This window comes from Orbilia oligospora, assembly GCF_000225545.1.
Source record: "Orbilia oligospora ATCC 24927 unplaced genomic scaffold scaffold00075, whole genome shotgun sequence".
NCBI lineage: Eukaryota > Fungi > Ascomycota > Orbiliomycetes > Orbiliales > Orbiliaceae > Orbilia > Orbilia oligospora.
This window is the reverse complement of record NW_011645632.1, coordinates 292,998-315,291: the sequence shown is the minus strand read 5'-3', so window position 1 is coordinate 315,291 and position 22,294 is coordinate 292,998. Positions and strand designations below refer to the sequence as shown.

Here is a 22,294-nt window from a genome sequence, read left to right as displayed (position 1 = left end):
TTCAGTTCAATTCAATTCAATTCAATTCGATCTGATCAGTTGTGGTCTGTGTCAGGAAACTATCTCGCCCGAGAAAGAAACAGCACAAGCACAAGCTCGCTCTGAAGTCTGTCAGTCAACTCAGACCAAACTCTCTCGCTCACCTTCACTATTACGTACATCCTCCACCAGAGCTATCACAACGCCAATTACCCTCCTCATCAGACCTATCACCAGCTTCAATCCCCCACATCCCCTCACGTCCATTAATATCGCCTAGTCCAGCCGGCGTATAGCTAGTTTACCCAGCTCTACCGAGACAAGGACCGGGTCAAATCTACCCCTCCTACGTAAACGAAAGCTAAACCCAGCTCCCAAAAAGAAAACCCCCTCCAGAACCAAAAAAGAACCATGGAAAGCGGACCTCACGCCCCGGAACCGGGTAGCCTTCGTCCATCAACAACCATTGTCCATCCTCAAAGGATCGAACAGATCGTTCCAGCAGTTGCAAAGGCCTCTCTTGAAGCTGACGGCATCACCGTCCATTCCAATATTGCCGGTACCAACGATGCTCCTCGTACTGTAGGCGTTCTTCGATATAACACATCACACGACTCCTTGCATGAATTTGCTCCTGCCCATATCTACTATGGAGATGATCATGATATTGGGTCTACCAAAAAAGGAGCTGTTCGTAGCAAGGTTAGGACGTATTCAACTTCGGTAAGTTTTTTTTTACCCTTTATCTTTCCCTCAAAGTTTTATTTTTTAAAAAATGAAGTAAAAAGAAAAACAAATTGGAAAAAAAAACGATATTAACGGCGTCTTTTATTATTATATAGGCTGCTATACCCCTAGGATCCGGTCCCGGTATTGATGGCCAGCCAAGGAGTGGCGGACGCAGACGTGCATCTTATGGTAGGGCTGCCACGCACGGTTCTCTCGAAAAAAAAACATATTGCTAATTTAGGTCTCATGCAGATGAACCGTCCTCTCTCCCTCGCAAGTTCTTCATCAATGTCGTCACCACCCTTCAATCTCTTCTCGAATCCGAAGATACCGACGGAAACTACCAGATCACCATCGACGATGGAGGCCCTAAAACAATTACCCTTGGAACTGCAAACTCCGGTGGATACAACCGTGCTGATATTCGAGGCACTTACATGTTGTCGAACCTGTTGCAGGAACTCACTTATGCCAAGCAATTCGGACGACGCTACATTGTCTTAGATGAAGCTCGTTTGAACGAAAACCCCGTTGACCGTTTGTCCAGATTGATCAGGACTAGTTTCTGGGATGGCCTTACCCGTCGTATTGATGCCAGCGTTATCGAAGTCGTTGGGTTTGATCCTAAGGATCGCACGGATGACCCGCGACCGCGCATCTACGTCCCTATCGGGGCACCGGAGCAATTGGAATACTACCAACAGGTAGCTGCTGACCGTCCGGAACTGCGATTGGAGGTTATCCAGCTCCCCAAAGATATAACACCCGATTATGTCAAGTCGCTCAATGATAAACCTGGCTTGCTCGCTCTTGCCATGGATAAAGAAATCGATCCCAAGACCGGTCGAGAGACACTCGTTGGAAAGCCGTTCGTTGTCCCCGGTGGTCGTTTCAACGAACTTTACGGCTGGGATTCATATATGGAATCGCTTGGTCTTATTGTCGACAACAAAGTCGATCTCGCCAAAGCTATGGTTGAGCACTTCGCATTCTGCATCCAGCATTACGGAAAGATCCTAAACGCCAACCGATCCTACTATCTTTCCCGTTCGCAACCCCCCTTTTTAACTGACATGGCTCTCCGTGTCTACGAAAGAATCCGACACGAACCTGAGTCAAAGGAATTCCTCAGACAGGCACTTCTCGCCGCCATGAAGGAGTACCATCAAGTTTGGATGTCCGAGCCGCGATTGGACAAGGTCACCGGTCTCTCGCGTTACCGCCCGGAAGGCAAAGGTATCCCTCCGGAAACTGAAGCTTCACATTTCGAGCATCTCCTGCAACCGTATGCCGAAAAGCACAATATGAGCTTTGACGAGTTTCAGCAGGCCTATAATGACGGCGTCGTTTCGGAGCCGGAATTGGATGAATACTTTTTGCACGACCGAGCAGTTCGTGAGTCCGGCCATGATACTTCCTACCGTCTTGAAAGAATCTGCGGGAACCTCGCGACTATCGATCTTAACTCTCTGCTCTATAAATATGAGGCGGACATTGCCAAGACTATTCGAACCGTCTTTGGGGATAAGTTGGCTGTCCCCGAAGAATGGCTTGTTGGCGACCAGAAGAGCGGTCATGTCGAGTCCTCCGCCATTTGGGATCGTCGTGCCAGAAAGCGTAAGATGGCTATGGACAAATACATGTGGAACCCCGAGAAGGGATTCTTCTTCGACTACGACACCGTCGAGAAGAAGCAAAATTTCTACGAAACGGCCACTACATTCTGGGCGATGTGGGCGGGAGTAGCATCACCAGGCCAAGCACGATCTATGGTCGAACGCGGATTACCCAAGTTTGAGGTATTGGGCGGGTTGGTCGCCGGAACGGAGGAGTCCCGAGGGGTTGTGGGAATAGATCGCCCGAATCGCCAATGGGACTATCCGTACGGATGGGCACCGCAGCAGATACTCGCATGGGGCGGCCTTCAACGCTATGGCTTCGATCAGGAAGCGGAGCGTCTTGCGTATAGATGGCTGTTTATGATGACGAAAGCGTTTTTTGACTATAACGGTGTTGTGGTTGAGAAGTATGATGTTACGCGACCGGTTGATCCTCATCGAGTTGATGCGGAGTATGGAAATCAAGGGTTGGATTTTAAGGGTGTTGCGAGGGAAGGGTTTGGATGGGTGAATGCGAGCTATCAGTATGGATTGCAGATTATCAATAGTCATATGCGACGGGCGTTGGGGGCGCTTACGCCGCCTGATAGTTTCAGTAATGCGTTTGATAGGGAGGAGATGGTCTTTTAAGTTTTCTCTTTTTCCCTTTTTTTTGGGGGGAAGGAGGAGCTAAGGCTGTTTCTCATACGCATTTTTCTTTTTATGGAACACTGTCGGGTTGGGTTTTAATGACTATTGATTCTGGATGGAATGGGATGGACGCTGTGGATTGATGGGACTTTTTACTGGTAATGGCTGTTGTTTTTCTTCTTCTTCCTTCTGGTTTTTTTTTATAGACGGGTTTCTTTGTCTACAGTTTAACCTTTCCCTCGGGGGGTATGAGGATTAGGATGGAGAGGGAAGAGGATGTAGATAGATACTCGGTCTCATACGGCTTGTGTCTGTTCTTTTTTTTTTTTTTTTTCTTCCTGCGTTCTTTTATTTAATCGTCTGTCCTTCTTTTTATTCTCTCTCTTTTTTTTTCTTGTTTGAAAAACAAAACTGGCGTATTAAGATGGGGTTAAAATGCGAATGGAAATCACTTGTTTTTATTAACTATTATTATTATTACTATTAAGACTTTTTTTCTTCCTTTGGATTTACTTTTCGTTTTCCTTTGAGGGGGGGTTATAGAGATAGAATTAGAATTAGAATTATAGAGGGTGAATGTTAATGTTGTAGTGATGGTGCATGCATGGCTGGCTAGTTTGACTTGAGGGGTGGGGTGGAGATATATGGTGTATATATACTGTGTCGGAAGGAGGGGGGTTTATTGATACTGTGTTAATACAGTTTTTTTTTGTTATAAATACGGTATTATAATTACGGTGTTCAATACGGATTAGAACAGTATTTAGAGATGTTTTTACTTTCTAGTATATTGTGGAGCTAGGTAGGTAGGTAGGTAGGTAGGAATACGCGGGAGGGGGGGAAATTAAACAGAAGGGTGAGGAAGAGGGGAATGGAAGGGATACTATTAAGTTACAGAAACTCGAATCTGTATGTGTAGCTGCCTAGGTACTTAGTTATCTGAGAACTTTTGCTCTATATATATGCATAGCTGGATTGCTTATGTATAAAATCTACTTACTACTATACTTATATATGCAACGTATTGAGTTAAACCTACTCTCAGTCATCATCATCCTCATCATCATCATCATCCTCGTCCTCATCCCCATCATCACCATCCTCGTCCTCATCCTCATGCGCATTCAACAACGACCTCAACTCCAACTTCAACGCTTTTTCAATCCTCAATTTATCCTCCCTCTCAGCCTTCTTCAAATCCTCTCCAAGTCCCGGATTATTCGCATAAAGTAGATCAAAAAACCCTCTAGGAACGGGACCTTCATCACAACCCATCGAGAAACTTTTCAAATTTTTTAATTCCAGGGTGGTCATATCAAAGCGATAAAAAATTTCTCGAGGAAAACGTTTACGCGGCGCCGGCGCGTGTCGGGTGAATATCCTTAAGGTTTCGAGATTTTTAGAAGTATATTTCGATAGTTTCTCCCACCAGGTTTGTGAAGCGTGTTGCATTATTGTTAAAGATTTTGTGGTTTCTGGGGGTGTGAGGAAGAATGAAGGGCTGAAAAGTGCGTAGGTGACTTGAAGGACTTCGAGGCGTGAGAGTGATGAGATTGTATTTTGAAAGTTAGTTTCTAGTTCCTGATCAGTACCTTCTTCTAGAGGGTATGCTAAGAACAATTTTAGAAATTTTAAGTATGGCGTTTGCGAGAGGATGGAGATTAGGGTTGTGGTATTTCTGATTACTGAGTCCCTTGGGTGGGAATTATGACCCCATGTGTCGCTGTGGATGATGTCGAGAGATGTGATGTTGTTTGGGTTGAAGAGTTCGAAGGGGAAGTCGATGTCTGTTTCTCTGTTGTTGACGTATTTGAGGATGATTGTGGCTGCGGAGTGGTGTTTTATAGCGTTTAGGAAGGTGCACATGTGGGGGAGGTTTTCCACTGTATTATATATATATTATAAGTATTATACCAGCAATCTTAGAACCAATCGCCGCATTCTCACCCCTGGCAGTAATCCTAAACGCCCTCGCATTCATGACGCTATCAATCTCCAATCTTACAAGGTTTATCCCCCCAGTTTCGATCAACCCCGTAATAAACTCCAAAAGTCCACTGGTAACCCACACGGCAGTATCCACAAAATCCTGGGGACCGTTAAAATGTATCTCTTTGACATGTTTAAACCCTTCTATTGTTTCGAATCCAAATTCCTTGGAGTTGGAGATTAGCTTTCGAAGGCCGATGCCCTTCATTGGTTCTCCTGATCGGGTGACGAGTCTTTCTATGGGGGTGGTGGAGAGGGTATGCCATATCTTTGGGAGGGAGATGGAGTGGAAGTGTTTGGAGACGAAGAGGAGGGGGTAGGTTTCTTGACGGGTTAGGTGGGTTAGGATTGAGGTGAGGAGTTCGGGGGGGAGGGAGTGGATTGGGGAGTGGTTTTTTGTGGGGTTCATTGTTTTGCTTAAGTAGAGTAGAGTAAAGTAAAGTAAAGTAAAGTAAAGTAAAGTAAAGTAAAAGTGTATTTGAGGTTTATATCTAGATGTGAAGTTAGTTAATATTTCATGATAGAGAAAAATGCAACATATGCAACACTTTTGGTGAGGGTGGAGGTTGATTGGGTGGTGTCTGGGAAGGGTAGTGGCTAGCGTCACAGGATGAAGCTAAGGAGGTTTCTTTAGCTAAGATAAGTCTTGAATGTAAAATTTTAAAAACTCTAGAATTGTGGGTTTTGGTCATAATAAGTGTTCATATACCGCCCTTTCTGGGGTTTAAATTTTTATTAATTGTTAATTTTTCAAATTGACCTTCCCTGTTAGCTATAGTATATTCTACACCTAAATCGGAATAATAGCGCTTCCCCATCCTTCCTTTAATTGCGATAGGCTTTACTTATTCCTTCATAATCTCGCAATTCTTCCGACTTTCCTCATCGAGTCCCGGATTATTCGCAACCACTATATCAAAAAACCCCTCTGGAATAAAATCCAAACGAACCCATCTATCTGTTTTAAATTTCTTCAAACTCTTCAGTTCAAGATGTTCCATCCTATACACAAAATTTTGTCCTTGAATCCTCATATCAATATCATCCGGAGAACCCCATTCGGAAATAATCCAATCCGTATCAACATAGAGTTCTAACTCCTCGACCTCTGAAAAAGGACATTGTGAAAATTGTCGCCACCATTCCCATGAGAAACATCGCGTGAAAGTCAACTTCTTGACGTTTTCCGGTGGAGTGACGAAGAAGGAAGGATGAAAGAGCGGACCGTAAATATGAAGACTTTGAACTCTTTTCAACCCCAAAATTGTATCTTGTAGTTGAGATAACTCAGATAACAGCGGTTGAACCAGCGTCGGAACCCTTTCGCATCTATTTTCCGATCCTGAAATATATAGAATCTTTAAAGATGGGAGTCTTTGGAGAAGATTTGTTAGTCGTTTAATATTGTCGATTGTTTTCTCAACAACATCTTCGCCGACACCGTCGGATGGGATATCTACGTCGGAGCGAAGACGTAGGTTTGTAATATCTTCTAATCGGAAGTTATTGGCTATGAATTCGGAGAATTGGTCGCTCCAGGGGATGTTTATCCTGATTTTGAGCTTCTGAGGCCAGGTTTTAGAGTATTCTTTCAGAACACTTAAGAATTCACGCGCTTCGTGGCATACTTGCTCTAAACAAAAATTAACAAAAATTACTGTAAATAATATCTTGAAGGTTTCTAAGGAAATACCTGGCCTCTCCAATATAACCTCCAACAACCGTAACCTCATCCTCCCCGCCTTGATTTGACCACAAACAACCCCAAACAATCCAGAATCAATCCAAACACTCCCCGCATCTAAATCAGCAGCCCAGAATACTATATGCTTAAGATATTTAAAGCCCAGAATATCATCTTTGTTCAGATTATATACTTGATCAGTAATATCATCGCCTAATCTTCGAAGTCCAGTTTTTCGATATCTATGACTTAAGGAGGAGGTGGATCGTTCGTGGATGTTGGATTCGAGTCTTTTCCAGATGTGAGGGTATGTGATGTGGTAGAGGCGTTTGGAGGTTAGGAGGAGGGGGAAGATGTCGCGTTTGGAGGGGAGGTGGGATAGGATGTTTGAGAGGAGTTCGGGGGGGATGGTGTCGAGGGAGGTACCGGAAGTGGAGGCCGGGGATTTGGAGTCATTTTTGGGGCGGGTTGTGGATTTGGATTTTGGGGCTAGGTTTTGGAATTTTTGGATAAAGTTTTTCATGATTATCTAGTAACTATGTGTAGTTTTGGACTGGTTTCGTATTTTAGACCGCAGATATGAAGTTTACAGACGGAAGTAGTACTAGTGATTGCGGGGTACCAGGGATGGTGCCACTTTGCGTATATGGCCGCGGTAGGAACAAAATGGCATATGGAGCAAAATCTTGGCTTTGAGTTGAGTGTGTTATGATATTCGCCGTGAATCGATTGATATTATGACGTCCTAAATGTATCAGATGTTTATATATATATATACATTAAATGGAAAAGTGGGCCACCTAACTAGTCTCGTATTGCAGACGCGGTCCACACTTTGTACCCCCTAACCACGTTTGGGAATCACTCTATCTACTTTCGGTTACACCAAACACCCACATACTCTACTATCTAGCCTACGGTCTGGCCTACTGTCTGGCCTACTGTCTGGCCTGCTGTCTGACCTACTGACTAGATTATAGGCCGGTTCGCAGGCAGGTAGACTGCCCACAAACCTGTCTACCAACCCATATACCAGCTTAAAGACAAGCGGACTGACCTATAAACCAACCTATAAACCAGCCTATAAAACAACCTATGAACCACCAGCCTATAAATTATTAGCCTATACACCAACCTATAAACCACTAACCTATAAACCAGCTTAAAAATATGTAGGCTAACCTAAAAATATTAGCCTACAAATCAGTCCCTAAAATATGTAAATAACTAATCTAACCTAAAATAAATTGAGTAGTTACCAAACGTAGTTAACAGGCCCACTTTTTCTGCCCGACATATATAAAAACATCTGACACATTTGGGACGCCATACTAGGAAATTTTGGATTTTGCAACGAAAACAGTATAACGATTAATATTCCAGTCCGGGTCGCGGTTAGTATCCTATTGATCTTATTTAGGTACTTTTTTATAACTTTATATGCCAGTTACCATCTAGAACCAATTATCATTGGAATTAATTATAAGTTTCGTAGTTAGGTACTTATCTAGAGATGTTAATAGACACAAGAAATAATTTCGGTCTGTAGATCTAGTACGTAATCCAGCCCCCTACCCGCGATAGCACTATAGTATTGTGTTCTATAGTTTATAATTTAAAGCCCCGGGAATATTCAATTAAAACATAACTATAGTTATATACCTGGATACGAGACTAGTTATATACATAGTGCAGCCGAGTTGACTTTTTAATTCTTATGAGATATATAGAGAGATAGCTTAACTAGTAGTTAGCTTATAACCTCTGTACCTAGCTCGTCGACGTCGCGTCTGGCTCAGGAACTGATGACCATTCGATCCGAAATGATGAATCCCCAGCCGAGCCGAGCCTGAAATCCCTGATCGAAGTTGAGACAGTATCTAGTAGCTCAACTATTCCTTTACGCCTGTGTTCTAATGCTACTGATCTAGGAGTGTTGCATTCTTTATCCTCTACCTCTGGATTAGCACCCCGACCAAGTAACAACTTTATCATCCAATGGTCCTGTGGCCCGGGTCGGGAAGTTGCGTTTAGTACCGCCAATAACAGCGAAGTCCTCCCTTGATTGTCCCTCGCCTCAATATTAGCCCCCCTCATGAGTAATAGTCCCACTATGTCTAGCTGCCCGCCCTGTACTGCACTCAACAAGGGTGTCATCTCCTGCTTTCCCCTTGCTTCAATATTGGCTCCCTTTTCGAGTAACAGATTCACAACGACTAAGCTACTTCCAAGAATTGCCGTTAATAACGGAGTAACCCCCCGTCATTAGCCTCGATATCAGCACCGTAATTGAGTAACAGCTTAACCACAGCCGCATGCCTCCATATGGCTGCTACCGATAGCAGACCGTGTCCAAGGTTGTTCTTCGCTGCACTATTGGCACCATTGTGAAGTAAAAGCTCCACTATTTCGGCTCTTCCGTTCATTGCCGCAAAAAGCAGCAGTGTACATCCGTCATCGCCCTTCGCTTCTATATCTGCGCCCTTTTCTATTAAGAGGCTCGCTATCGATTTATTCCCATGAATAGCTGCCAATGCTAGTGGCGTGTGATCAAAAATATCTCTTGCTTCTATATCGGCGCCGCTGTTTAATAATAGGCCCACGATCGCCTCATGTTTGTGTATAACCGCTAAATGTAGCGGAGTATGATTGGAATAGCCTTTTGCCTCGATATTCGCTCCATTTTCTAACAACAATTTCACCACCGTCCCATGTCCACAGATTACTGCCCCCGATAAAGGAGTAGCTCCACTTCTATGCTCCCAAGTCTCCGTGTCAGCCCCCGCCGAGAGGAAAGCTGCCACAGGCCCTTCGAGACCGAAACAGGCTGCAAAGCACAACCCTGTCATCACCTTATCTTTATCGTATCTCTTTTTATCTTTATTCCACCTGTCATCATTGAGTGTATGGATTTGGTTACAAGCCTCTAATTTTTTTTGATTCTGGAGGAGGCCCATGACGAGGGGCGTTGCTCGAACGGAGGATTTATAGGCATGGTGAACCCAATCGTGTGAAGCGTATTCGTATAAAGCGTTTAATTTTAGCATAGCGAAGAAGAGTATCACAGACTCACAGGGCCCTGTCTCAAATATGTCGTAGGAGAGGTAAGTTGCACAAACTTCTAAGATATCGTTATGACAGTTTAAAGATAAAGCCTGCGGGTGATCTTCAAAGTATTCTTGCGCCGTATAGTGAACTAGTCTCATAATTTTGCTGTTCTCTTCCATAATGACAAGTCCGGCGCAGACAGATATCATACGGTTGATGTCCGGAATATTCTCTTCGTCGAAGGCATGCGTACCTATCTCCACAGCAAGGGCGCACTGGAGCTCGGATACCGTGAGCGGTCTCGTAGCATATACTACCCACATAAGGACCTGCTTCGCTAGTTCTTCGGAGTCTTTGTTATGGGATTTAATACGCTCCATAGCTCCCTCGTACGCTCGCTTGTAGGCGTCGGTGCTAAACCCAGATTGTTTACCGAAAGTATCCAGGGCAATTCTTATTTTTTTCTTCGAGGTTTTCGTACGGACTGACTCGAAATACAGTTCTGCTAGCAGAAACCTATGAGGGAATCAGACTTAGTATAGCCCTGTACTGGCTTAAACAACGATGAGCGAAGGGGAACGGAGGGCCTGGTGGTGGAAGGTAGTAATTGATCCAATACACAGTTGAGGTGTTTGGTAAAGATGATTTATGAGAAAATTTAAATAGCCACCTTTCCATGGCGATATCATACAACTTACATTCCGTCCACCGCTTCTAAAATCCCGTTAACCACTAGCTCCTCACATTCCTTTACCTTTGTGTTTTTCGAACGTGACACTTTTTCAATAAGATACTTCCGTACATCTTCGTCATAGGCACGGATTGATCTTGTCGGATTGCCCCAAAATTCTTTTTCAATTTCTGGAATCGGCCTGGAAGTTATAAAAAGGTTGACACCATTAATTCTGTCATGAAGCTTTAAAAGTTCGGAGATGAAGTTAGTTCGACAATCATCGTCTTCTCGACATTCGTCAAGAGCATCAATGATGATGAATACCCTTGAGTACGTAGCCGCTACGGAATGGAGGGCTTTGACTATTTCGTCATTCAATGGCCTCGTTTTTTTATCTAGGTGCTGTTTATATAGTTTTCTCACAACTTCAGGCAAAGAAGGCCTTGTTTGTGTGAGCTGTTTCAGCAGACTAGATAGTAAGTGATCAAAGTTCTGCTCAAGGGCTTCTTTGAAGTTGCAATAAATATACGCAGTACCAATAGTTTCATCGTCTGAAAACCAATTGGTCAGGTGGTTAACCACAATAGATGTTATAAACGTTTTGCCCGCCCCGGGAATACCGGGGCAGAATAAGATTTGCTTCTCTTGACTTGATAACCACGATTGGTACTCTGGAGAATTTAAGAACCATATTCCTGTATTTGGTTGTCGGTTTTGGAAAATGTCACTTTGACGGGGGCCATAATCCACCTTCGTAAGCCAAGCAAGGACCTTGAGATCTTCGTCTCGGTCTAGTCTAGACTTTATGGCCGTAGTATAATCAAGAACTAGATTTCATTTTAGAAGACTGAAAAGCACACTCAAATCTAAACATCGGCAAATGCCAACAATCTAACTAACCTTGATCCATGATGTCCCTAGCCGGCTTTTCTCTTTGAACTTCAACAGATTGTACATAGCTTAAAGGCTCCTTTGCGTATGCCGCAGCCATCGCAGCCGCATACTCCTGCCAATCCTTCGCCTTTTTTGTGTCTGCGTAGTCGCAGATGCCCCTGATGACAATACATGGGAAGTCCGCCATCAGCCCTGCTGCTTCCATCTCGAAACACAAAACATTACCACCAAGGCTCCCGCTGATGCTATCGCGAAATTTTGCGTTTTTGATTACCTGATTACCGGAAGCAATCAACCCATAATGAATGCAAGGCTCCTCCTGTTTTATTTCAGGCTCCGTGCATGTCGATGCTCTGTCTTTGGATTGTGGTTTCGGGCCATTCGTTGGAGCGACCAAGGAGCGACCAAATATAAAACTAATGAGAAAAAGAATTATTTCCCATAACTGTGCGAACAATGTCGCTTCCTGGGTTTCATCCAGATAGGGATCCTTTAGCGACCCGTTCCACGCATATTTGGGGGCAAGCCGTGGGTGGTTGTTTCTTAGTTCCTCCATATAAGTAGGTATTTGCGTCCCTTTTGCTTCTACGATCGTCCTTAATTTTGATATCGCTGTTAATAGAAGAGTCGGCGGGGGATTTAGTGCGCCCGTTCGTCGAAACCCCTTTTCCATCTTGCCGAAATCCCATTGTACGACTCCGGGGTGCCGACCGAATGGTGTGCTAACAACAACATCCCCAAGCCGTACTTTGGATGGCGCCCCGCCACCGATACCGACCATGAGCCCAAATCGGATCGACTGGAATGTACTGATCATTCGAGTCGCAACAGCCACGGCAGGATTATTACCGATTTGGCCGGAGGGTAAACATGCTATAACAACATTATGGCCACGTATCTCGCCGAGAATGTATGAATTTTTATCCGTCAGCGGTATGGGAAGATCTGGGTGTTGTTTATCGAGCATTGCGAACGCTGCTGTTTGTTCCTTCGGCAGTGCGCAAACCCACCCTACCGTGTAGTCATGGTGAGACTTCGGTTTGGGTGAAGGCTCGGGTACTTGTGTCGTAGTGGGTTTAGTTGTTGCATCCATTTCTACAATATAGTTTTTCGATGAACGGTATAAGCTTTAAAAAAATTATGAGACTGGAAAACTGCTTTCGAGGGCGCGGAGATGGGAGTTTAGGAATGGTGTACAACTTGAGAACATTGGGCATGGTCTGGTTTGCAAGGCTTTATAAATCTCCATCGATATAAGGCCGCCCGGATTTTGTTTTTCTCAGCTACTGCGCCTTCATGCAGATAAGGTGGCTCGACATATCTTAGAAAAGATAGCAGCCTCGCGTCCGCGTCCACCAGCTGGAACTGAATCATTGGCCACAACATCACGATCACCACAAAGATAGTGTTTCAGCCTTTTTCTATGTAACTTATGAGGATTGATACTGATGAACTTGACTAATCCCTCTCTAGGTATTGTGAAATGGAAAATAACGGCGCTGAATAGGGGTTCATAGCTACTTGTTAAGTCGAGATCAGCCGAACTTGTTGCGCTGAGGATAACGTTGCATTTTATGCGTTGTTCGTCCGCCGTTGGAGGTTAACGTGGAAGCTTTGTTCTGGTGTAACAATCGCGCGTTCAGCTTTGGGTGTACCCGTAGGCCGGTAAGTCGATAAACTAGTATCATTAGAGTTAGTATTAGGGATCTGGGATAATAGGCAAGAAGAATCCAAATCAACCCTTGCTCCTAACCTTTCTTCCAGTATTGCAAAACTTGGCCACATTATTGCGTGTTACCACGAGATCTGAGGGTTTTGTTGTATTTCTTGCGTTGGATTGAGGTGAGCAGATCATTGGTTACGAGACTGAGCAGATCATACCGAATTGAGACCAGACAACCTGCAACTACATAGCCTCCAGAGCCCAGAGCTAGAGCAACTATCGAGACTTAAAATATATACTTTCTTATCCCAGCATCTTAACTTTGAGGCACATGACGGTATAATGTTAAGTATATAGTAATTAGCTAATACTAGGAGGATGAAGGATTCCGGTGCGCACTACCCGTAAACCGACTGCGAGCACCACCGCATAAAGCAATGGCAGAATATATTTAGATCTATATGCAACGTATATACGTAACGTATGGCAAAACCTCCTTCAAACAAACCCGAAAAATCCCAGGAACTATGCGCCAATATGGACAAAGGGTGCCCATGCAATAAAATCATCCTTCCATTCCGGATCATTCATCAACTCTTTTACCGCTCGATGTAATGCAAGCGCAACATCGAAGCTTTGTGGTCCAGAGTCACCCTTCCATAATTTCTCGTAAAAGCTCTTCGCGATCATCGTCGCAGACTCATCCTCTGCTTCCCAAATCGTTCCAACGACATGTGGATATCCGGCTAATTGAAACGCGTTTGCAATATTTATGGTTTCATCGGACAATTTGTCCGGAGAAATCTTCGCGGTCGAGCAGGCGGAGAGGTATGCTAGTCTTGCTTTGGGGTTTTTTATTCCGACGAGGTCTGCTACGGTGATTTTTTCGTTGGACTTCCCGTCTATGTCGTCTTTAGATCCTTTCAAAAGCAGATAGCTATCCGATGGGCTTGTTCGTGGAACTCCGGGGTCTCCTTGAAACCCAACAGAAACTCCATGACAAGCAAAATGTGCTATTTTAGAACTCTTGAGTTGATGTAGGACATCTGTTCGTGATGCATCTTGTAGCGTAATGGGATTGCAATGATTTTGAATAATGTCTCGAATGTCTTGGATTTCTGCTTCGAAGCCCAAGTATTCATCGGACGCACTAACTAACAAAGCCTCTTTTTGAGCATCCTTCGACTGTTCAAGTTGTGCCCGTGATTTTGTTCTCGCAAAATCCAGTGCTTGAGCGGTGGAAATGTAAGACGAAACGACGAAATCCATGGCGCATTCAGCTCCAGGTTTGCCGTAGATTCCCGCAGCGTGAAGTGGGGCAAGACCCAATGCTCCACAGGTAATCCACCATATACGCGGCAACTTGTAATCTTTTCGAGAGCCTGGAGCCGGGTGAAGGTAACCGAGATGATCTAGTACTGGCCTTACAGCCGAAACCCAGAGCCATTTCAAGAGATCTTCCATTTCGTCGTTATTATCCCCCAATTTGGTTGGATGTCGACCTGAAATTTGGGATATGCGGGTAATTCGGCGTACGGCGTGCCGAGAGTCAAGATCTTCTAAAAGAAGAGCCTCAACCCCTGCAGTAGTAATGATAAGGGCATCACAACGATCTGACGTATTATTGAAAGTCACGATTGGACCATCTGTGGCCAACGACTTGAGCTCCTCTTCGCCAAGAGAAAGTTGAAACGTAGAGAATCCAGGTATTTTTCGAATTTCGTCTTCGGTTTCCTGGAGTTCCCGTTCGATAAAAAATGGTTGGCGTATCTCTAAGATTCGCGGGTCTCGATTCGACTCGAGCATGGGCTGATCGTCACCGTTTGTTCCGGTGCAAAGTTGATTCCGTAGTGTTTGGTAGCGCTTATGAAGCTGGGGATTGATATCCTCGAGAAGAGAGACGCTGGTTTGGGATCTAATCGCGAGGCTAGCCATCACCCCCCGCCCAGCTTCAAGTACCCTGAATGCCTCGGTAGCAGATCTACCTACCTCCAGAAATAATGAACAGGCGGCACAAGAAAGGTGAGTAGTCTGGGAAAGTAGGTATTCGTGATCACGGCGATCGAGGGATCCCTGAGTGATCTGAGACAAAAGAGCAATTATCTCGGCCATAACTTCGGCTGCTTCGCAATTGGCTCCACATTGAAGATATAAGTTGCAAAGTCTGACCCCGCTCAGTATCCTTGATTCAAGCGGTGTGTATCTGCTTGAATTCGTAAAGAGCTCCCTATTGCAAGCCATCACCTTCCAGAGATCTTCTTGATTTTCTAATCCACCAAATTGAAACCATCTCTCATATTGACAAGATAAGGTACTTAAAACGGGAGCTGGTACCCCTTCTCCTGTTGGAATAAGAGAAGCGGCCTTCTCTAACGTCTGTATAGCCCTTTGCAAATCCGCCCTATCCTTTAGTGACGAAAACCTATTATCATAGGCAAAAGCGAGTAAGAGCAGTTTCTGAACATGAGATGGACAGTTTTCCGGTGTCGCGGCCACGGCCTGCTCTGCGACTTGGACTTGAAAGGTATCTCCACTATTACTTGGGTCCCCGAATTGGCCAAATATGCTATGATCAAAGCTATCGAAAACTTCTTTAATGCAAATTAGCATATTTAAAATCAGTGGGTCGTTATTCCATGTCATTAGGGACGCTTCCTGCACCAATTCTAGGGCCCTTTGGAAATCTTTTCTATCCCCCGACCTCATAAATCTGTTAAGATAGTAAATCTGAAGACGAGAGAGACAATAATCTCTGAGTGAGGTATCAATCGAAAGACACGCTAAAGTTTCCTTCATGGATTGAATACTTTTTTGAAGATCCTTTTGGCGCCCTAAAATATGAAATCTAGCGTAGTATAATTCCGCAAGATTTAGGTTACACACAGTTTTGCCCTTGGCAGTAATCAGTGGAAGAACAGTGGCCCCTTCAGCTATTTGGATAGCTATTTCGATATCTTCTCGATTTCCAAGTTTGTAAAATCGATAACAATGGAGTGATGCGAGGTCCGAAAAAAGGATGGGAATATATCGAGCTATGCATCTATCTCCTGATAGACACTTGACGGCGATAGAAGCCGCCACTTCGAGAGCTGAAATCGCCAAATCGATGGCAACTTTACCACCTCCTTTCTCGGACCAATTGCGGTAGTTGGAAGACATATCGATGAAGCAATTGCACAATATCTTTGCCGGTAAATTCTTGGATATGCTAGGGCGTGAGCACTCGATGTCCAACCGACCCAACATTATCTCGATGGTCATTTCCTTGAGATAGCCGTTATTTCTTATCGTCCAGTACATCGTCAAAAGCTTGTCAAAATGCTCGGACATCTCGACAGTTCTATGCATCTGTGCGTCCTCTCGATCTGAAACTTGTTCACCATCCATTTTAAATTTTAAGCCCCAGTTGGAAGGTACCTGATGAAGTGTTGGAAAATTTATAATTCGCGAATTCGTAGCTTCTTTTGATATATATAGACGGGTCCCTCTCAAATTATATAGTCCGCTCTAAGAGAATTTGCAGAGTAAAAGGAACAATTAGCAGGTGATCAACGGCACACCAACAGTTGGACATATTGCTTAGAATTTAACGGAATTCATGAACTCTTTGCCGGGGGGCGCGTAGGTCGTGATCTGATTGGGCATGAAACTTGAAAGCCTCGCCAGCGCTGCAGAGCGAGCTGTACACAGTAGTTAAGGATATGTGCATGCCGGGGTGGCTGTGTGCGTACAATGCATCGGATGAAACTTCCAAGGCTGCTTCATAGGCGTATAAGCTGCGAGAATTTAGCACTTTCAAGCAAAAGTGAACAATTCTTGAAGGAACATTAGTCAGGTTCAAATTGTGCCCGCAGAGCCACTTAATACTTGTCGACCGTTGTATACTTAACTACATGCATAGGAGCCCTCAACATCAGAAGTTGAGATAATCCAAGTTCAAATATGTAGGGCTATTCTGGAAAAAAAATATCTTTTGCAATACCTTCAAGCTAACTAACTATCAGCTTTCTCAACTTCTAGATTTTCCACCGCCTAACTCATGTTTCGTGTTGCATTGAAGCTGCATATTTTCCACACTTTGGTTGCGAGGCTGCATATTTTCCAACAAACGCTATGAAGGCAACGATTCCAGAAGCCCTTCCAACGAACGCTGTGAAATTAGGTCGTCTCGTCACAAACCGGAAATCACCAGCAGAAGAATTCTACGATAGTAGCTTTCTTCCAGATATCATCTCTGAGGACAATATAATCACTACATCCCGAAACAACTTCCAAGAAGTCCTTCGCAGCACTCTTGGCACATCCACCTACTCAAACCTAACAGCGATAATCGGTTCCAATTACAATCTCAAAACTCAAGAATACGTCCTTCTCGAAAGTTTTTCAAATAAATCATACCAACTCGAAAATTCCACAAATATTTTTGATCATATCTGCGCAGATCCTGGTCTTCGAAAATGGTTGTTAAGGATGATAGGAAAACGACGGAATAATATCTACATGATCGTGGGACTCCGAACTATCACAAATGCCAATATCTCCTGTGGAAGTTTTAAGTTAAAAGATACCGGCGGAGAAATCTCAGCTCCAATATCAATCGCACTACCAGCTGCCATCGGCGTTCCAATTCCAATAATTAGCGATGTATTAGATGTAGGAGTAGGGAAGAGCAGGATAGAAGAACATGAAGTACAAACACGATTTCAAGCCCCTGGAGAAATGGTATATGCGGTTGAATACCGTAAATTAGAGTTTTCGTGGTTCTCTAGTAGGAAGGTTGATAAAGCGACGTTGGGGAATAGTAGATGGATGTTTAATACTGGTCTTCGGCGCCTTGAAGAGGAGAGTGATGTGGTCGATGTATACCTTGCGGGTGAGGAAGCGGTAGAAAAAGGTGAAGGGGACTATGTTGAGGAGTTTGAAATTTGAAATTTCAACTTAGGACGGCGGGTTTATGTATTATGATCGGATCTGGGCGAGCATAACTAGTCTCCAATGTAATATAATCGACGGCTTTAGTATCATCAACTGCGAGGTGGAACCTAAAGGGATCTCGAACCTTCAGACGGCACCTGCCATATTTGCATAGGCAGAGAAGTTTTTTAAGCCGCAATCCCCCTGATAGACTGAAATCTTCTTCATGAATTCAGCGATTGGAATTATACTCGACTTAAAAATGGATCTAGTACCCGACTACAGAAGAGAGGTCTTAATGAAATCTGGTAATCTGAAATACATATATGTGTATGTATATAATCGAAAAATATATTACTTTGTTAAAATTATAAAAGGTTTAGAGAATGTTGTCTATAGCTACTAAGGTAAACTTTCAGGTTCGCTTGCCTCATACCTAGACCTAGAAGAACACTAGTTATGGTATTGCCTATTAAGTTCTTGAGTTCCTGAACTATTTATCAATTTGTTAGCGTGCTAGTGAATTGCTTGCTAGTGAATTATTTACCTAGTTGCCAGCATGCGCATGTTAGCTAGCGAATTACCCATTTAATCTGGTTTACGAGACCAATATAAACCACCTATCTAGCTATTGAACTACCGATTTAACTCGTTGCATACCAGCTAGTTTGTCGATAGGATGTCTGATAGTCTAGTCGGGAAGCAGTTCACTAAGTACCTTCAGCCCTAGTTTGTAACTTCCTGGTGGTTTTTGTTATAAAGCATGGTACTTCCCCAGCCCCAAAGCACACCACCAACTCTGGACTCGAAGCTCCCACTTGTGTTGACACCGCCAACCATATTTTGCGTTGACCCCACAAGATCCAACACAACCTTTTCCCAAAAGAGTTACCGCCTCATCCTTGGCAATCACCCGCCCCATGCCAAGCCAGTCCGCTTCCCAAATCCTATTCCTAACAAACTCCAGCCCCCGAATATTTCAACACTTTCCCTCCAAAGGAATTAGTCTTAGTCTTCCCTAGGCAGTAGCTAGTATTCAACACCAACCTCGTTGTTTAAAGACCATCTACAAGCACCAGTGATTGGCGGGTATACCAAAAAAATGATAGTTTAAGAGTCATAGACGTCAGCATCATTTCCCGATGTTAATAACGCGTAAGAGCGTGATATCGTGACTCCTTTGGACAACGAAGTGATTTGTTGGCGACGCGGACGGTTTTTGCGGGAAGGGGGGCTAGTGTATATATAGTCTGTGATATCTCAACGTAAATCAAATGAAATTAATCGTCTATATTACTTATCGTAACTAAAGAGAAAAACTTAAAGATACAATAAAAAGAAAATGGCGGCAGTGGAATTAAAACCGGAGGATTCGATTGATCCTTTTAATGAGGTACCTCGGGAAGTACAGACGGGTATAGCTATAGCTATAGCTGAAGGAAAGGAAGCTACACCGCAGGTTTCTTCACACACAGAACAAGGGTCTGAGATTACAACCAAAGATTCAATCCCTTCGACGGAAGTATACGAGGAAGAATCTATGACTGTTGAAAAAACGGAAACATCAGAGAGTCCGTTGGAGCTTGAACCGGAGCTTCAGACTACAACGGAGGATTCAGAATCTCCCAAGGAAACACATGAAAATATCACTACCAAAGAAGAAACACTCAAAGACGAACAAGATTCATCAGAACCTCAGATTGCAATAGAATCTCTAACTCTCGAAGACCCTGCCACAAACAACGAAGAATCAGAAGAAACAGAAACAGAAGATCAGACGGACGGGGAGAATTTAATCAATCTCCTGCCTACCGAACTATGTCATGGCATCCTATCGTTTTTAGACGATGATGAGAAAGAAAGATTCTCGAGATGCTCGAGACACTGTTATTTCCTTTCCTTCCCGTTACGGTTTAATGGCCGGGTTATTCTTTCGAAACATGAAGACGGAGTTGGGATCGGTGATTTCGCTGATGGGAAGTGGTTGGAGCCGTTGAGATATCATATTCGGTATATTATTTCCCTTCTAATATAGATGCAAGATATACAGAAACAGTATTTCTGATTTAATATAATCGGATATATAGTTCGGCAAAGATACACTTCTGGCAGAATGAACTGCATAGATCACTTCAGTCCATCGCCATATTCCCCAGACTGATCAATTTAACCATCTGCTTAACCATGGATAAAGGATTCGAAAGGAACTTATCTGTCGCGGTCATATCCTCATTATCAAAACTGCCGTTTTATGATAACATAGAAAGTCTTACGCTGGATTGGAGTGAGCAAAGAACACCCGGTGGCCTCTCACGTCGGCACATCGAATTGACTTCCGATAGCGAGGATGAGGAGTTCAGGGTTACGTATCGTCGAGGTCCTGGGGAGATGAGATTACATAAGGCGTATAAACAGGGCTTTCCACGGTTGAGTTCCGAGACGAAGGAGTTTTTGGGAGGGTTTATTAAAGGCGGGGAGCTATCTACGGTTGTTAAGAAACTGAAGTTTCCTAAATACCTGAGATCGTTGGATTTTAATATCTCCTGCGAGGATTCTGCATATGCTTTACCCTTTTTCCAAAATTGCAATGCGAATGGGTCGAATGTGAAGGTAGATTGTGGACTTCTAGTCAGAGGGAATAGTTTCCCCATCCTCGATCTCAATACCCGCCCAAAAAACGAACCCGCGGAAATAAAAACCATCAAACGCCTTTCTCTAGGTTTTCCAAAGGGACATCTAGACTACGACTCCATCAAGGTAAAATACCTACTCTCCCAATTCCCAAACCTCGAGGTTCTAAAATTCGTCGAATACTCCCCCTACGACGCCGAAGAATTATGGGAAACCCTACCGAATCTATCAAAATTACAACGGGTGGAATATGCATGGCCCAGAAGACCGGGTTCGTACGGTACGTCTGGTAGATCGGTGTATACGGGAGATTTGGAGGAAGTTATTGAGAAGAGATTGAAGAATGGGGATTTTGGGTGTTTGAAATGGGTTAATATTAGAGAACTTTGGCCGGGTTCGACTAGGAGGGTTAGGGAAGGGGAGATTTTGAGGGTTGTGGAGGGGGGTGAGGTTGTGAGGAGACGGTATGTTTGGTGGGATGGTTTGAAGAAGAGGCCTACTAGGGTGGAAGGTGGGGATGAAGGGTCTGAAGCTGGAGAGGGGGAGGAGGAGTGATAATTTAGAAGTGGTGGTGGGGTCGGCACATGATCGCGGACCTTGGTCATAGCTCCTTCTTGTTAAATTATTTGCTTGCAGCTTTGTATATATCCATTTTCAATGAAAATTAAACATTTTATTAACCTCGACCGTAAGACCAATAAAATAATTTAAAATTCAAACGAGTACTCGAAACGCTTGAGTATCGGTACATTGTATAGCGGTAAATAGTATTTATACCAATTCTTCAAGCTATTAGAGCTCGCGCGCAGGTATATCCGGATATATATCCCCATTTGATTGTTCGGATTCGATTCGATTCTACAAGTAAATATCAAAACATTAGATTTTAATTTAGATTAAATACGAATTTAACATCGAGTAAGAACAAAGTATGGATTTCGCTTTGTGTTTAATTTTTATATCAGCGCAGTCGGGGTTCGGGAATGGGAGGTGGGGGAGCTGTGATATTAATGGATGGAAGCTGTCATGTCGTGATGTGTGGGAGCTGGAAGCGCCACACAACCCGTCAAAGGGGAACAACCATCCCAACTCGAGGTTTCAGGTTTCCCCCCAGCAGGAAAAGCTTCCTGGTAGATTTCTTGGACAGCGTTTAGATGGTCAGTAGATATATATAAAAGCGGTGTTCTTTATATAGTAAAATTAAATTAAACTTGTTAGTTAGTTACACTTGAGATGAATTAGTATAGTAGTTGGTTAGTATTCTAGACTAAAAGTTTCAGGCCGGTTCGAATATTATTCATTCTGGATCGTAAGGAACTTCTAAAAGCATTATTAGCAAAATATTTTAGTACCGTTTTTGATCTGCAGAGATTATTATGTACTACTCCGTCTGGAGATTTGATCGGACCAGGGGTATAAGCTTCAAGCTGTCTTTTCTCGGCTAGATGAAACCGCGAGCGAACGAAGTACGGAGCATTGGTATTTTTTTCCCCTTGTCCTGACGTTACCGGCCACCTGAGTTTTTTTTTTTTTTTTTTAAATCATTCAGGGTGGGAGATTTTCTAAGCTCGAGCTCGGTCGTCTGAAATATGCAGGGTGAACGAATGGGGTAAAGACCGAGAACGTTAACGGGGGGTGGGGAGGCATTGGAATTGTCATATGATGCATGATATCAACGGTATGGCGTTGCATTGGTTTGGTTTGGGTTATACTTTTTCTCTCCTCCTCCTCCTCCTCCTATTCTTGAGATCTGGACAGGTTGTAAAGTTTGTGTCTGATTGTCTTTCAACGGATAAAAAAAATTTTCTGTTGAATTTTCTGTAGGTGATAACAAAATAGTG

General features: G+C 43.7%; 7 protein-coding genes across 7 annotated transcripts; 3 read left to right on the top strand and 4 right to left on the bottom strand.

Annotated features, from left to right (window-relative positions):
• Positions 1–390: 390 nt before the first annotated feature.
• AOL_s00075g83 (uncharacterized protein) lies at positions 391–2,957 on the top strand (the record flags this gene model as incomplete). Its single annotated transcript, XM_011122394.1, has 3 exons — positions 391–702; positions 822–897; positions 961–2,957. 3 exons carry the CDS (start codon positions 391–393, stop codon positions 2,955–2,957), a joined length of 2,385 nt encoding a protein of 794 aa, XP_011120696.1.
• A 1,041-nt stretch (positions 2,958–3,998) lies between these two features.
• AOL_s00075g82 (uncharacterized protein) lies at positions 3,999–5,355 on the bottom strand (the record flags this gene model as incomplete). Its single annotated transcript, XM_011122393.1, has 2 exons — positions 3,999–4,840; positions 4,905–5,355. 2 exons carry the CDS (start codon positions 5,353–5,355, stop codon positions 3,999–4,001), a joined length of 1,293 nt encoding a protein of 430 aa, XP_011120695.1.
• A 436-nt stretch (positions 5,356–5,791) lies between these two features.
• AOL_s00075g81 (uncharacterized protein) lies at positions 5,792–7,153 on the bottom strand (the record flags this gene model as incomplete). The annotated part of the gene is made up of 2 exons (XM_011122392.1): positions 5,792–6,579; positions 6,640–7,153. 2 exons carry the CDS (start codon positions 7,151–7,153, stop codon positions 5,792–5,794), a joined length of 1,302 nt encoding a protein of 433 aa, XP_011120694.1.
• A 1,717-nt stretch (positions 7,154–8,870) lies between these two features.
• Positions 8,871–12,338, bottom strand: AOL_s00075g80 (uncharacterized protein; the record flags this gene model as incomplete). The annotated part of the gene is made up of 3 exons (XM_011122391.1): positions 8,871–10,194; positions 10,377–11,178; positions 11,252–12,338. The coding sequence occupies 3 exons, from the start codon at positions 12,336–12,338 to the stop codon at positions 8,871–8,873; spliced, it is 3,213 nt and encodes a 1,070-aa protein (XP_011120693.1).
• Positions 12,339–13,433: 1,095 nt separating this feature from the next.
• AOL_s00075g79 (uncharacterized protein) lies at positions 13,434–16,295 on the bottom strand (the record flags this gene model as incomplete). Its single annotated transcript, XM_011122390.1, has 1 exon — positions 13,434–16,295. One exon carries the CDS (start codon positions 16,293–16,295, stop codon positions 13,434–13,436), a length of 2,862 nt encoding a protein of 953 aa, XP_011120692.1.
• Positions 16,296–17,021: 726 nt separating this feature from the next.
• AOL_s00075g78 (uncharacterized protein) lies at positions 17,022–17,837 on the top strand (the record flags this gene model as incomplete). The annotated part of the gene is made up of 1 exon (XM_011122389.1): positions 17,022–17,837. The coding sequence occupies one exon, from the start codon at positions 17,022–17,024 to the stop codon at positions 17,835–17,837; it is 816 nt and encodes a 271-aa protein (XP_011120691.1).
• Positions 17,838–19,164: 1,327 nt separating this feature from the next.
• AOL_s00075g77 (uncharacterized protein) lies at positions 19,165–21,008 on the top strand (the record flags this gene model as incomplete). The annotated part of the gene is made up of 2 exons (XM_011122388.1): positions 19,165–19,832; positions 19,910–21,008. 2 exons carry the CDS (start codon positions 19,165–19,167, stop codon positions 21,006–21,008), a joined length of 1,767 nt encoding a protein of 588 aa, XP_011120690.1.
• Positions 21,009–22,294: the final 1,286 nt, after the last annotated feature.